The sequence below is a fragment of the Cyanistes caeruleus genome, chromosome 3, assembly GCF_971803275.1.
Source record: "Cyanistes caeruleus chromosome 3, bCyaCae1.hap1.1, whole genome shotgun sequence".
Taxonomy (NCBI): domain Eukaryota; kingdom Metazoa; phylum Chordata; class Aves; order Passeriformes; family Paridae; genus Cyanistes; species Cyanistes caeruleus.
Window position 1 is genome coordinate 94,211,716 of NC_141703.1, and position 16,359 is coordinate 94,228,074.

Below are 16,359 nucleotides of genomic sequence, written 5' to 3' on the forward strand. Positions count from 1 at the left end.
GGTACATGTTACTTTGGGATTTTTTTTTAGCTGAAGCCCTATTTCCATACAGCCTTTTTAGATATAATTGCTCAGAAATCAGAAGAGTCAAAGTTAAGGCAGGTAAAGTGACAACAGCTCATAAAAGTAATAATATTCCAGTAGTTACACACAGTTTTTTTCAACAGACAAATAAAAAGAGGAGCAGCCTGGCTTTCAGAAGTACTCACTGCCCATCTCTCCTGCAGGGCTTCAAGTGGAGTGATATTGGATTAAAGCCTCCAAAAATCAGATCCCATCTACCTTCCTCAAGATGCTTAGAACTTAAAGGAAACCAAAAGTATGCAAAAAAGCAACAACAGTTCACGTTGGTGGAAGGGTTTCCAAATGAGGAAGTGAAACTCTCTCTTTCCAGCAGACACTGGTGCATCACTAGAGGTAAAGAATATGCTCAGCAAAGATGGGTTGGAAATGGAGGCTGCCACAAAGCAAAAGAAAGAGAGGTCCTGCTTAGAGTGCACTGCTTGCCCAAAGCACTCCTGGGACTGAGATGTAGAGAAGGAGGGGTAATGGATAATGGACCTGTTCCAGCAGTGGGCTAGGAAGAGAGTTTTTCATCAATAAGACTGGATTGTTTTTCATAGCTAGCATCCCCAAGCACGAATGTTTTTACTTCGGAGTATCATACTAAAATTTGTATCCTGCCCAGTAATAAAATGCACTTTCAGATCTCAGAAGTGGGTAACACTTGTGTGCTTATGGTTATCACTCATACAAGGTGTCTGATTGTTGAAAGTCTAGTGTCCAGAGGAAAAAATAAACCACAAATCTAACAACTTAAAATACCTGGCTTTCACAGTTTGAATTTTAGTAACTGTTACCATAGCTCAGGACACCTGGAACCACAACATTTTCCAAAATGAGAGTAGTTACCTGTGGCTGGTTAGTGGGAATGGCCCAATTACTATTTTCAGCATGGGGAAGGTTGTTTCAGCTCCTGTTCAGCCTAAGAGTAATTTGTGTTGCATGTAGCAGAAGGCAGAGTTCGCCACTGACACATCTTTCCAACCTAAAAGAATTAGCCAAAGAAATAATAAGTTTACAAGTATGCAAGCACATGTTCAGCTGCATGTACTTGGGCCTGAGATTTTACTTTAAAACACACTTCCAGATTCTGTGAATGAGGCTTCTTTGCTTTGTGTCCTGTTTCACACAGCTGCCATGGGAGAGGGCTGCAGAACAGAAAGCAGATAGATTCAGAGTCACAGTTGTTTGTTTATTGTTGGCTTTTCATTTAACAAAAATATTACGGGTGGAAATTTACTTTGAATATTCAGGCTGTTTTAGGAGAAGTGAGAGACATCCTCTAATCTTCTGTCTCTCCATTCACCTAAGCAACAACTTGGAATGCTTTCCAAGCAACCATTCTTTCTCCTACTTTCTTGCAAGATTAATATTTTCAAGTCTACAGGTGCTGAAACAGAGGCCCAAACAGATTAATGTCACTGGCTGTAGGTATTGCCAGGGCACGGAGAACAATCCATTCTCAGATGTGTCTTATTCCTTGGACTGGAAGTTAAATTTCCCTGAACTTGACATTTGAAGAAAAAGTAGCTGGACTTAGAGAGAAGCACAGTAAATGTTCCTGGTGACTGACAGCCAGTGCCAGGACAGAAGACTGTTTATTGCTCCTCTAGCACTTGTCACTCACTTAATTAGACAAGCAAATCAGTGGGCACAGCAGAAGGAACAGAAAATGCCCTTACAAAACCTGCAAATTTGTAAGCTTTCCCTGAAACACAGCTGGGAGAGCTGGGCACTTCCAAGCAGGGAACAGACTCCTTGTGGCACACAGACAGAACTAGCTCAAAACACAAGCACAACATTTACAGTCATCTCCAATTTATTAACAAGAATTTAGTAACTCATATTTTAAATGAAGCAATGAGGACTGGAGAGAGCAGTGAAAGAACAATCAGAACAATCCTGCAATACTTATTTAACTTCAAGTTACAGCAGGAAAAAGCAAGGGGTTATTTTTGACTTTCTAATTATGCTTGTTCTTAAATGCCCCTGGCCACCAGCTGGTGAGGTACACAGAAAGAAGGGGGGGAAAAAAGCAAACAAGAAAAAAGGTAATTAAAGAGGGCTTTCTTGCCTTGACATTGGATAGCTGTTTTTTGGCCTTTAGCTGTATGTTTCCAAAGAAAAGGCAGCCTTTCATCATCAGATGAAATTGCAGAAAATAAGACTCACTCTTTCCATCTCCAAAGCTCCCAGAGCACCATTCAACCAACCCCCCTCTGAACACTGAGTCCCAACAGCACCGGGAAATGTAACCTCCATCACCATGACACTCCCAGGAAATCAACACCTATCAACTACCACGGAATAATTAAGAATGGATAAAAAGACAGCTGCTTTCCTTCTGTTTTTTAATCATGTATCCAGCCCCTTAAGAGATTGCTAGGCTAGAGGAGACTTAAAGAAGATTAGCCTTTTCATTAATGTCAGGGTGGGGGGGACAGTTTCAATAACTTCCCCAGGGTATGTTTTTAGCAGCGAGGCAAGCAGCGTGTTCGAGTGGTACCTCCCTGTCTGGTGTTGTAACTGAGATTACACTGAGATTAATTTTGAGCCCAAGGACCAGCGAAGGCTTTCCACAACAATCTTTCTGCTTTTTAAAATGAGAAGGAAGAAAACAAACAAACAAACCCAAAGAAAAAAACTAAATGTAGTGTGATGTGTTGACCCTGTATAGGTGCCAGGTACCTGCCAAAGGGTGGGTGCTGCTCTGTCTCTCCCATCCTCTCCCATCCCCAGCAGGGACAGAGAAAATATTTCAAATGGCTCATGGGTTGAAATAAGGACAGGGAGAGATCACTCACCAGGTACCATCATGGGCAAAACAGGCTTGACTTGGGGAGATTAGTTTAATTTATTACCAATGAAAACTGAGTAAGCTAGTAAGAAATAAAACCTAAATGTTAAAATACCTTCCCTTCACCCCTCATTTCTTCCCAGGCCTGACTTCCCTCCTGATTTTCTCTTCTTCCTCCCTTCCACCTTCTCAGGGGAAGGACTCCTCACAGTCTTCCCCTGCTCCAGCACAGGATTCCTCCTATGGAAAACAATCCTCCATGAACTTCTCCACCAGCCCTTCCCACAGTTTTTTACATGGTGCTCTAGCACGGGTCACTTCCATGGGGTGCAATCCTTCAGGAACAGGCTGCTGCAGTGTGGGTCCTCTGCGGGGTCACAAGTCCTGCCAGCAAACCTGCTCCAGTGTGGGCTCCTCTGTCCAGGAGTCTGCTCCAGCTTGGGCTTCCCACAAATCCCAGCCTCATATGGGCATCCATCTGCTCTGGCAGGTGGGTCTCTGCAGCATCCCCATGGGCCTCCGTGAGCTGCAGGGCACAGCTGCCTCACCACACTCAGCACCATGGGCTGCAGGGGAATCTCTGCTCAGGTACCTGGAGCACCTCCTGCCCCTCCTTCTCCACTGACCTTGGTGTCTGCAGGGCTGCTTCTCTCACACATTCTCTCCCATCTCTTTGGATGTGTTAGTGCAAGGGGTTTTTCTCCTCAAATACGTTATCCCAGAGGCACTCTTGCTGTTGGGCTCAGCCTTGGCCAGCAGCAGGCTCATCTTGGAACCAGCTGGCCTTGGCTCTATCAACCTATGGGAAACTTCTGGCAGCTCCCCAGGGAAGCCACCCCTGTAGCCCCCTCACCAAAAGATTGATAGCAAACCAAATATATGTACTCAGGCTGGTGATTAATGTAAGTTTGTTTGTTTTAAACAGTAACTATACTTTTCCTCAATTTATTTTTTTCTACTTGAAGACCTTCAGTGACGTCTTCAGACATGAATTATCACCTAGAGGAAGAAACTATTACTGGTCCCGTCTTTAAGATCAGAAAATAATTTAAAAAGTAAGAGATTCTAAGGAGAGCTTTAAGTCCTACTTACATCTCAGAACAAAAGTACATTCAGTGTTTACTGAGCAAACTAAACATGCACTTTCGACCTGCATGCGTAGGTTAAAGCTTTCTGCTAACAATGAGAGTTAACAAGTTGCAAATATAACTCCATTTAAGCAGTTGATTCTCTCAAAAGTGATGAGCCTGACACATCCTGTTACACACAAACAGAAACCACAGGAGCACATGCCCATGATAAAATACTTTCTTTTCACACCACATATTGCATCATAGAATGGTTTGGGTTGGAAGAGACCTTCAAGATCATCTTTCTCCAGCCCCCCTGCCATGGGCAGTGACACCTTCTGCTAGACCAGGTTGCTCAGAGCCCCATCCAGCCTGGCCTTGAGCATTTCCAGGGATGGGGCATCCACAGGTTCTCTGGGAAATCGGTTCCTGTGTCTCACAGTAAAGGATTTCTTACAGATCCTTAATCTAAACCTCCCTTCTTCGAGTATGAAGCTGTTCACCCTTGTCCTGTCACTATGTGTCCTTGTACAAAGCCCCTGTCCAGCTCTCAGTACTTCCCCAGGTTTTAGGGCATGACAGCCCCTCAGAGCTGCAATGAAATCTCACTGACCAGGTGACACTCTCATTGTACCATTTTTCCACTACACCCATGTTACTCCACACTTATCCCCACAGAGGTTTTGAAGCACGAATTCTTGGGAATAACTTCTCTTAGAGATGCCACAAGGGAACACAAGAGAAACTTAAAAGGGTTTCAACCAGGCTAACTTAAAATAGCAATCCCAAAGATTGGCAGCTTAGATAGACTATTCCATCTCTAATTCATCAGCAGCTTTCATCTGAAAAGTGAGAAAAACAGAATTTTTTCCCCTTTAGGACTCTCCAGCACTTCATGGCTGGGCAGCTACAAGCCTGTACCCCCATACATATTGAGCTCAACAGCAAAGGTACAAGCTAGGGATGGAAATAACTATCAACCACCCACCTTTGAATGGCTCACATCCGTGAAATACCTTCTCTTGCAAATCAGACCTTGGGGAAGGAGAAGGGAAAGGGGCAGACATTACAGCAGCTTTCCAAGAGCCTTGTCACTGTATTTGAATGCTGGTGACTTTGCAAGATAATGGGATTCGGGTCTAGATGCTGTAGCATAACTGGGAAACCCTTTCAGGGCATTTCTAAGGAGCAAGTTCATTAATCACCAGAATGTGCTTTAGGGCAGCTGATTGCTGTTTAGGGATTTCAGATGAAGATTTCACATTTATTTAACCATTCAAGTATTAAGACCTCAGCATGAGTCTGAAGTGGCAAAGTTCAACAGCTTTGTGGTTATGCAGGAGGCTGAGTTAGGCAAGCAAAACATCTCTAAGCTATTAGACAGCGAAAGGATTTATTGCCCTTTGAGGAATCACAGTTGTCTTGATATGACACAGATGTATCCAGCTTTCCTGACATTCCTGGGACACTAACCTTTTCAAAAAGATAAAATGCAAACCCCTAGGTTTCTACACTACAGAAGGCTGCTGCTTGTATTCCAAACACAACTTTGGAGTTTCCTGTAGGACAGAAATTTCAGTTGCGTCAGCTGTGAGAGAGCTTGCTTAGAAGAACAATCAAAAAACCATGAAAAAAAGATAATTGAAAACTTAACACAGTCTCCCACAGCACACAAGTCTCACCACCACCCTTGCAGACAGGAAAAAAACAAACCACCTGCCTGTCAATTAGGAGAAAGTGTAACATAGCCTGAACAGCCTGATGCACACTGAGCCTTGATACTCTGCCATAGAATATTAAACCACAGCAGGTCTTTGGATGCATAGCAGGCACACTTAAACAGACCAGCTTTTTGAAAGTTAAAATAAATAAAATAATTGCCTCTAATTACTTTTAACACACCTTCATAGATTACTGATATTTTACTTCATTTACATTTTATTGAGTGTACATCAGCACTAAGGACTTATTTATTTCAGAGGTAGGTTGTTTCCTGTTGTCTTTGCTGACAGAATAGCACCAGCCATTATTTTCTCTGTAGTATGGACTAAGGACAGCTTGCTGGCTTACCTAGGTTGACTCTAGAGGTTAAGTAAATAAGAAGCAATGAAAATATCATCCTCACCTTAACAACTCCACTCTTGACAACCAGCTGTCTAGGTGCCTGCAACTGCTAGGTGAAGCTGCTGCAAAACATTGGTGACACAAAAACTCCCCCCAGCTGTACAAATTGTGTTCACAGCAAAGGAAGTGAGGACAGGACAATAATTAAAAAAAAAAACAAACAAACACAAAAACAAAAGGAAACAAACTACTCACAGCAATTTCAGCATCATCTGGAGAATCAGCATCATTTAAAAAACCATAAGAACATTAACTGTAAGAACAATTCATTTAATGCAAGGATAACTTTATTGAAGGAAATAAAAAGCACTTGTAAGGGTTTCACTTCATTACAGAGAAAGTTTTAAGTCAGAAAAAGAGATGTTTATCAAAGTCGAAATCAAACAGTGTAAATACACAGAAAAAGCACATCAGCAAACAGAATCAGTAACAGTATAAAACATTGCAGAGAATTTCTGAGTTTGGTTTTTATTTTACAAAACAATTCCACAGCTGGTAAAAAAATTTAGTGGTAACATTATAGTGAGGCACGTGGTTTTAAGACAATAAACCATTTGTGTGCTTTCCCTCCAAAATGGTCAGTATTTGCTATGGTTGTAAACATCAGTATTTAAGACAAATGTGTTTAAACATCCTCCTCTTCCCCAGTTTACAATAGCACAGTGATCTCAATTTCTTGAACATTTTTAAGTGCCAAAATGAAGCAAGAGCTGTTCTCAGGAAGTCAGAGGCACACACAGAGCCCAACACACTTTCCTTTCAAAAACATGGTTTCTGAAAAGAATTTCAACTTGTGGCAGAAAATTCTTCCTTGGTTTTTCTAACAACCCATGAACAATGTTATTACTATAAATACTAAATGAGAAGAAGTTGTTCACGTCATTAGTGTAGAGCCATTTCAGATAGTACCAGTATTAATAACAGACCTCATCATAAAACAGAGCAAAACCTTGAAGTAGTGAAAAAAATCCCTTATTTCAATGTATAGAGTCTCATTATTTCTCTCCATTTCTCTTTCTAATATAGCTGGAAAGTCAGCTGATCCAGGATATACAAATTTCCTGCTAGAACTGTATGCTAAGGCTGCTTGGTTGAGGATACATTATCCGTACAGCAAAAAGTGAAAAAAAGTGGACAAATCAGTCAACAGGCTGAGCAAAAAGCACTTTCTGTTAGAACACCAAATCCTACTGGGATGAGCATCCAACATCAAAGAAGTTTCCTTAGGGAAGTCAGCCTTGAGTTAAGTGCAGTAGGCAACTGAGCAAGGACTTTGGGAAGGAAGGAGCTTTGCAATTCAAACCACAAACTCTATTTGCAGTAGAGCACACACAACCAACATTCCTGCCCTCAAAGACAGTGAGATGGAAAGCTTCAGGAATACCCACTGTGCTTCATGCTAAGCAGATAACCAAAGCTGATGACAGCAAAATGTAACACAAAGTAGGTTTAATGACCAGAAAAAATTGTATAATGGTATCATCTAATTCAAATTGAAAACTACTCAAAGGGAATATTCGTACAGTTTATTCCCGTTATGTAAAAATCATATAAAATAAAGTACTTCAGTGACGTAGTAATTTCTTCTGCTGTTAAACTTGTCAACAGTCTCACTACTACTACTTAAAAGTGAGTAAGAGTCTAAAGAGTTTTGTTCTTTGAGAGTTATTTTAAATCAAAACTGCTGTAGATGAAGCGACAAACCCTGAGTAGGTTATTGGCAAGAATATGGCAAGTCTCTCCTCCTGTCTCATGTCCCCAGGAACACAACAAGAATACAACACCAAAGGGCAACACAAACCCCAGTGGCACTCTTGTGATCCTTAAGTCCTTGCCATCTCCCCTTGGCTTCCCTTCCTCTAAGGGCACAATTGCTTAGCCTCATGTGCTGTGCAGCCAAATGAAGATTTGTTCTTTTCTCTTCCTGAATAAAAGGCTGTGAAGCTGGAATTACAGTTTTAAACTGAGAGGAAAGGGGGAAAGAACAAAAATCCATTTATGTGCTATCTACTGGTATTTTCATAGATTTCCTACTTCTAATTGGCTATTGTTGTTACAAGAGCCAACAAAAAGGTTCTAGTTAGCTACTCTGCACATTGGAAAACTAACATTCACCATACCCAACTGTACTGTTCTTCCAAAAGAACTGCCAGGGAGTCAGGCTACCAGAACCCTGCCCAAGCTAGCCAAGGAATAAGCAAAAGGCTTTTACTCCTTACTCCTAATCTGAAGTAATCAAAAAAAGAATCCCAAAAGTCAAATTCTGCTCCTGTTGCTGCACAACCTGGAATGATGATCGGAGTTAACATAACTGAGCTGGAGAGGGGAAGGAAAAACAATGGATACTGTGCTTGTTGTTTTTTCCAGGGAAATTCAGAGATGCTGAAATTAAAGGAATATTGGAATGTAAAAGGCATTAGGGTTGCATTTCAATTTCCCTTATACAAAGGAATTCTGTAAACATTATGAAAGGCCTACAAAAAGACTGGCATAGATCCTTTGACAGATGTAAATTAGGTTTTGAACTTGCTCCCGGATAAAAAAAAGACACACATCAGTTTAGACACTTGTCTTAGATCAGCCAGGGAAAACAAGGTTCAGTCTTCTTTAATTCCCAGTCTCTCTTGAGCATTTAATCAAGTCTTTTCAAGAAGAGTAATAGTCAATACATTTATTTCAACACTAACATCTAAATCCTGGGAGATAAAAAATGCGCCAGGACATAGCACTTGAATCTGCGTAACTGATTCATCCCAACATCACTGCCATCTTTCCAAGGGGGCATTTTTCATTTAAATTCTTTTGCAACAGTAATTCTGGCAAGTAACGCTTGTCAAAATCTCCCTTTCATACCATCTGCAAAAGGGGATCTTTAATATTTTTTTTTAGAGGATCCTTACACGTAGGTGGTACTGAGCTTTATAAATTATCAGAAGGACGTGTGAATTTAAGATTTTGGATTAATTAATTTCTTAGTAGCTTTCTGGAAGCCATAGAGCTATTTGCCTTCACTGTGACTTTACAGCCAAGTAGATCTAGGTTTTTCCTACATTTAAATCTTTGTGGTTCAAGCCAGGGATACACTTGCCATGCAAACACAATGCTCTTAAACAACTAAACTCTTGGTAGATGGAGGAAAAGATGCTTCAGTTCCCACTAGAGTACACTGGGAAACCATCATCTTGAACAATGGTTCCAGCAAGAGAGTTTGGTAAAAAGAAAGGGGAAAGCAGTTAAACACTATCTCACACAGCAGAGAATCTGCTCAGATATTAAACTGACCACTGCAATGCTGTGGGAGTGAATGATTATCCGTAGCACAGAAGATAAAGAGAGTGCAGAGTAGCCCTGGAATTTGGAAACAGACTGCTCAGCACTTGTTTGGAGCTGGAAAGAGGACTGTTTCACACTTTCCTTGCTACCACAGGCAATAAAACATTGTGCTTTCTCCTCTATGCAGAGAAGTTCACTGGTGTGTGCAAGAGTTTTAGCAGAAAGAAAACTGATTCCACTTACAAAGAAACAAACAGAAATGTTGGAATTTAACTTAGTTCAGAGGAAAACATCTTCTCCCTGACCCAGGCTGCTTAAAAACAACAGCCCACTCTTACCTTATGACAGTTTGTCTTTTGAGAAAGGACATACATAAATTCTTTTTTTGTTTGCCTACCATGCCCTTTGCATTGCTCTTATGCTACAGCTGGAGGACAAGAGAAGCATCTCACTTTCTGTGAAAAATGTCAGCTTCCTACCTTGCAGTCCTGAGCAAGGAAAAGTTCTCAGGTTCCTGGTAGCTGAAAACACCAATGGACCTTATTTTACAAGTGCTTTTCCAACAGGAACAAGTTTTTTCAGATGAAAATGTCCCTTTCATGTAATTTAAGGGAAGACTATCAGTATAGACTGAGAATTAAATACTTCATTGAAGATGCAAACATTTCATGGTTAGTCCACAACTATGTTTGCTTTTAGAATTACATCTTTCAGATGTCTCATAAACCTAAAATTTTGCAAGAGAGGCAGGAAAAGAAAGAATACCAATAATTCCATTACCCAAGGCAAACAGTGCAACGATTAAGTGACATAAAGCTATTCAAAAATCTCCCAAGTGGCTGGTAAGAAATCAGTTTTCAACTCTAGAACTGGCACAGTAAGCTCTTCACTTTACAGACTTCACACATTACTTTGGAAATTCTGCAAAACCAAATGCATGAATTTATGCAAGAACCACCATAACAAATTGTGGACCTCTGCCCAGTTCTTCTGTCAGGCTGAATTTCATTTGATCACAAGCCCCCTGTCCCACAGACACCACTGCTTACAAACCCAAGCAACTGCAGACGCTGGGTGTAACACAAGGAGCTCCTAACAAGCAGCTGAAAGGCACGTGTTCAAAACAGAAGTAGGAAACTACACAACACAGTGATCTCAACACAGTTCCATCTAGAACTTCCTAGAACTTTGTGAGGCATCCAGTATTCCTGTTAGGACAGGCAGACTGAAACACATTTCTTCACAGCATCCCTACAGGCAGGAGAAAGAAAAAAACACAAGAGAGTCAGAGTCACCTCAGTTGTATTATTTAATAAGAGTCATTCTGTGCTCCTATCCCACTGACACTGAGAACAATCTTCTGTGTGATTAAACCTCAAAATGACACAGAGTTAAGAGTGTTGGGAAGCTTACCTTGCATATGGTATGAAGGATATGCTGTACCTAAGAAGAAAGATTTTGAAAGTTACTTTTTACGTCAGATTTTTTAGTCACAAACAAGAACAACCCCTCTGATATTCTAAACTGCAAGTTGCATAACCAAAATGAAGCTGTGAGTTTGTGAGTAATAGGAAAGAGTATCACTGAAAGCCATCCTAGCCCAGCCAGAGTATGAAACACTATGGCAAAATAGAGGGGGATGTTGTGGAAGCATTTTAGACATAGCTCTCTTGCATCCAGTATCCTTCATGCTCCAACACCTACAGGTAGTCAAGATTAGTGCTGAGGGCTGGCTAGGTGTCCATATCAGTTTGTGCACTCCTTTGGTGACCTTGCACAGACCATGTGTTAACATGAAGAACACTGACAACTTGATGGGCATAAACGGAGCTCTGAATGAAACAAATTCAGGAGAGGGTAAAAGAGGAATAGAAGATAGCAGGCAACAAATTGATTTAAAAGGGAAAGAAAAAACAAGCTCAGTTCAAGCCCAGAGAAATCAAATGAACTTTCACTAGAAATGGAGCTCTGAGCTCTTTCTCCAAAGCCTCTGTAGTGGTGTGAGAGACCAAGAAGTGGGAACAGGCCAGCTCCTCACTGATACATTTTCTTGAATCCAAGGGATTGACAAGGTAAAAATTTTCCTTCCACCTAACTCGACATCAAAATCCACTCACAATTCAGCTACTGATGTCAGATTCAACAGAAAGTGGAGTGTGTAGGGAGGAAATCACTCACCATGCCATTGCAAAAAACTGTAAGATACAGAAAAGCAGTGCAAGTCCTGCCTTGCGCCACTGGAGGGAGAGGAGAGGGGACGGGGGAAGAAACACAGCACAGACAACAGTGTAAGAATTTTACTTTTAAAATACTATATTCTTATAAATATATATATATATATTATATATTATTATATGATATTATATTATTACATTATATATTTTATCTTATATATTATCTATTACATATTATATATAGAGCTATATTAACTACAGTTATATATACATACAGGACTCCGGTACTCACCCAGAAAGCAGAACACAGTGTTAGTATGAGGCACAACTAGAAGAAAACAAATTATTTTAATTAAAAATAGAACTAATTCCAGTTTCTATAAATATTGCAACAATGTAATGGGGTCCTTCACAGAGAAAGAAATTAATAACATCATTTCACAGTTTTATTTAATTCTGCATCATAGGAGATCCTTGTATTTAAATGTTCCTTGTATTTAAAATGCTCTCACTATTATATTTCTGAAGTGAATTAAAGCAATCAGGAAACATCATCTTGGTATCTCAAGAAAGTGATTTTATGGCTGCAAAGGAGCAAGAGGAACAGGTTCCTGCAGCTCTTTTGCAGGTCTCTACTCCATCCCACACACTTCTTGGTGCCACAAGCACATACCACATTTCACTGTTTTGTAAGACCTTTCAAATACTTTTCCGTTACCACTCTTAGTCCTTCTGCTTCTGCACAGTTCCTGATGATTACATGGTTACCACAGCATTGAAGTTATGTCATTATTTAAAAGCTCACCGATTAAAACTATGCTACACTTTCAAGAACTTTGGGCTGTTGCTTAGTAGCTCTCCTGTGTATATATTTAAGTAAGGCCTAGTCATTTAAACAAGCCCTTTTTCTGTTTTCAGTGTGTGCACTGTGTCTCTCTTTCTTTACTACAGGTAAAATCTTGGAGGGTAGTAGGATTATTTTCTCCTTTAACCCTCAGTTTTAACAGAAGCCTCCTATTAGTTTTCAATTTAAGATATGACAGCTTATTTGTATATGATAGATGCTGATAGTTCATCTTCCTTCATCAGCACCTAACAGCCTTTAGATACACATGTACCACTGTGCTACTAGAGATTATAATGTACATCCTTCTGCTAGAATAGAAAAAAAAACAACTATATAGTACTGCATATTCAGACACTAAGACATGCATTGCCAAAGAAATCATACACTTTAGCTCAACCAGTACTGACAATAAATGCAGCTCTTCCATTACTTTTAAGGTGGTGATTTGTATAGTGGTCTAAATACTGCATCATACATCTAATGACAGGCTTTATGCCAGTGAACAACATTCCAGGAATTCTCCTGACTCCAGGCATCCTGAATGCATACAAAACACACACACAGACACACACACACACTAGCTTCTTGCTTGGATCTGCAAGCATACACAGACAATTTCTCAAGCTCTGCAGTATCTCAGGATGTGCAAAGAGAAATTGGAAAGTGCTGATGCCAAACAAACACTGATTACATTCAGATTAAAAACGGGAGGTTCATGCAAGTTAAAGCAGGACCTGCCAGGAGAAAACAGGAAAGTTGCAGAGACAAAAAAAACCCCCATGTACTTTAAAGAAGAGTCAATCTGAAACTTAGCAGCAACTTTCAGACACAGAAGCTCACATAACACAAGGCTTGCTGTAACTTCTATCTTCTGAAAATAAAATAATTCTAAGGATGACTCCACTGAATGTTGAATTTGCAATTTCATTCGGTCATACAAATTTCAAAACCTGAAGCTATCAGCCAGCTGGGATGATCCCTAATGCAAGGTGACCAAGACACAGTTTCCTCAGCTGCTTTGTCATGAAGAGATGATCTTATGAAGGTAGAAATACCTACACAGCTCTTTCAAGGCAGTCAGACAGAATGTAAAAGGACAAAATTATGCAAAGTGAAATATCTAGCAAAATCCAAAGGACAACTTAAAAAAAACTAGTTTCCCATCATTCACTTTTTAGGCAACACATAAATATGATGCTGTGACCTCAAGTACCCTAAAAGAGCACATGCATGGTTCACACACACCAGTCACAGACCCTTAATGCTCATTTAGCAAAACAAGCTGGCTTCAGCTCTGTCTTGCCTAACAGAGAGGTGCTTTTTCCTTTTTTTTTTTCTACACTTACCTTTCCACTACAGCAGATGTGCAGTGTTTGACATTTTAAGAAAAGACAAAAAACCACGAACCAAAAAACCACTCCCAGACACATCCTGAGCCATAGCTGGATCAATGGGTATGGAAGTACTTCACAGTGAAAATTGCTGCCAGGTTTGTGTGAGTTAAAATCCTTGGATACTTACCAGCATAACAATAGTAGCGATCAAACGAGTAGGCTCAAACATCCGCTTCAGTTGTTTCATTGGTCCCATAAGAAACATAGTGCTGTGAAAAACAAGTGCAGATGAACACGGAAATGAGAAAGGCAAAAGTGAAACTCTGTATGATTAAGCAGTCTACTGCCGTAGGGGCATCAGTACTGTGTTGTTATGGCAATCAGTGCAGCATAACAAAAGAAATGGGATTATGCAATGAGACAAAATCCATTCCCCCTTTTCTTTGTGCAAGGTATTTACAATTTTATTCACATTGGTTCCATTCAAATTAACAGAAGCAGAACTATCAAGTTAGAAGCACAGTCCAAGGTCAGCTCCAATCAGATCATCCTTGACAGACGCTTTTCTAACCTGCTTTTCAAAAATGCTTTTTAAATCTGTTTTTCAAGAACACCATCCATAAAGGCTCTCCATGGATTGCCAGGTAATCCAGCTCAATTCCTCTACATAAAAGGCTGCTTTCAGGCCTGGATCCATTCTCTGATCCCTTACCAGATCTGCAGCCTCATTTAGAGCCCTGGTGATGGATACTGGATGAATTACACAAGGTGGAAGTTTTATCTAAAGTGATATTTCTGCCTCATATACTGTATTATTTTTCCTTATTAGCCTATCACTTCCAATTCCATTATTTATGCTTTCTTGCATCATGCTAAGTTTCCACAATCACAGAAAGCTGGGCCTGCCACTGAATATGTAGGGCTTTGCTACAAGAACCTTGATGGCCATGAAGTCTTACTACATATGCTTGCCCTGACAAACTGTCCCAACTATATTCACCAAAACACACAGAACACTTCCAAATGCAAAATGGCAAAGAATTATTTTTATCTGGGGTAGAAGCAACCAACAAAATCAAAAAACCTCAACGCTCACAGCACGAGTGTTGTTCTTGTTTACTGATGAGCAACTTTTTTGAATGCATTGCTAAGAACAATAAACAAATTAAACAATTAAACAATATTAAAATTTTCTTTACCATTTCAGATTGCTACAGAAATGATGTTCCGTAGAATTCAACAAGAAAATTATCTACAAAAGCAAATCTTCTCTCACAAATGCAACAGTTTCTACCACTCGTGCACTATCATTCTGCTTTTGTTTCTCATCCATATTAGGGAAATGATATATAAAGATGGTTACCTCCCAATAGATGCAATATTCCCCAGGGTATAAAACACTGCAAAGAGCACCAGCCCTTTCTTTGGTATCCATAGCAGACAACTACCCTAAAAAGGAACATTCAGAGAAAAGTGGGGGGGGAGAAATTAACAGGTTTAAAATTGAAACTAATATATATATCCAAGAAATGTCAAGTCACAAAAGAAATCTTAGAAAGACTTCAAGCCAAACTGCAGAATTACGCATACGAAAGTAAATCGCATTTATTATTATTATTCTTGTTAAGAGTCGGCGTATTGCATCTAACTGGAAGCGAGTTAAAAGTCTCGGCAGACTCGGAAAAATCAAGCAACAGCACAGAGAGAGGCTGTAATTATCTGGGCTCCTGAAACTCAAATATTGGGGGGATCTGGCAACACGTCCTTACCAAGATCGAGCACAGGCATCCGATGGCAAAACACGCAATGAAACCTTTCACTCGGGTGCCCCAACCTAACGAAGTCGCGTCGATAACCTGGAAACGAGGGGAAAAAACAAAAGCGAAACTTGTTTATTTGTACCTCTTGCCTCCTACCGAGCGCGAAAACTTCCTCTCAGGCTGTGCTCCGTGTCCTGCCCAGGCAGCTCCCGAGTGTGCCGCGGCAAGCGGGGGATGCCGAGCCCCGGGACGCGCGGGGGCGGCGCTGGGGGAGCCCCCGCGGGACCGCCCGCCCGCCACCGGCGCCTTCTCCGGGGCGCAGCTCCGCCGCCGCCCCGCGCCCCGGGGAGGGGTGCCCGGGTCCCCCCGCCCGGGTCCCCCCGCCCGGCAGAGAGGCGGCAGCGCTACCTCGGCCAGGCCGCTCGGCTCCTCCGCGTCGCGGCCGCTCAGCACCCGCTTCAGCTTGTCCATGGCTCCACAGCCCGGCCGGCCGGCCGGAACGCCCTGCCTTGCCCTTCCCTGCCCTGCCCGCCCTTCCCTCCCCAGGGACTACCAGCCCCGGCAGGCACCGCGCCCACCTGCGCGCCGCAGGTAGGGGAAGGCCGGCGGGGCGGCGCGCGGGCTGCCGGGGGATGTAGTCCGGATGTGGATGGATCCTCTCTCCCGCCAGCACTTCCCAATCCATCACTTGGCAGTAGCCAAACTCATTTTATAGTCACAGTGAGGTTTCATTTTCATCACACGACTATGGCTCTTCTCCCGCTCACTTTATTTTCGTAACGAGCCGAGCAGTCTCCTGCCAGACAAAGGTATGTGGATACAATGTCTTACTAGCAGCCAAAATTCAGCAGCACAGGTAGTTATTTCAATCTAATTCAATTCAGGTAGTTAATTCAATCTTCAGTTAAAAACAGAAC

At 41.4% G+C, this 16,359-nt stretch overlaps 1 protein-coding gene across 2 annotated transcripts; it reads right to left on the bottom strand.

The window, feature by feature from the left end:
- Nucleotides 1–6,323: 6,323 nt before the first annotated feature.
- SFT2D2 (SFT2 domain containing 2) lies at nucleotides 6,324–16,128 on the bottom strand. Of its 2 annotated transcripts, XM_023942016.2 has the most exons (8): nucleotides 15,851–16,125; nucleotides 15,452–15,538; nucleotides 15,046–15,131; nucleotides 13,870–13,951; nucleotides 11,794–11,829; nucleotides 11,506–11,564; nucleotides 10,741–10,770; nucleotides 6,324–10,578 (listed from the first exon to the last, which is right to left on the bottom strand). In XM_023942016.2, the coding sequence occupies exons 1-8, from the start codon at nucleotides 15,911–15,913 to the stop codon at nucleotides 10,539–10,541; spliced, it is 483 nt and encodes a 160-aa protein (XP_023797784.1). In that variant the 5' UTR covers nucleotides 15,914–16,125; the 3' UTR covers nucleotides 6,324–10,538. The 2 variants fall into 2 exon arrangements, with proteins under 2 accessions (XP_023797784.1, XP_023797792.1); XM_023942024.2 differs by lacking the exon at nucleotides 11,506–11,564 and having other exon boundaries at nucleotides 15,851–16,128.
- Between the last annotated feature and the right edge of the window lie 231 nt (nucleotides 16,129–16,359).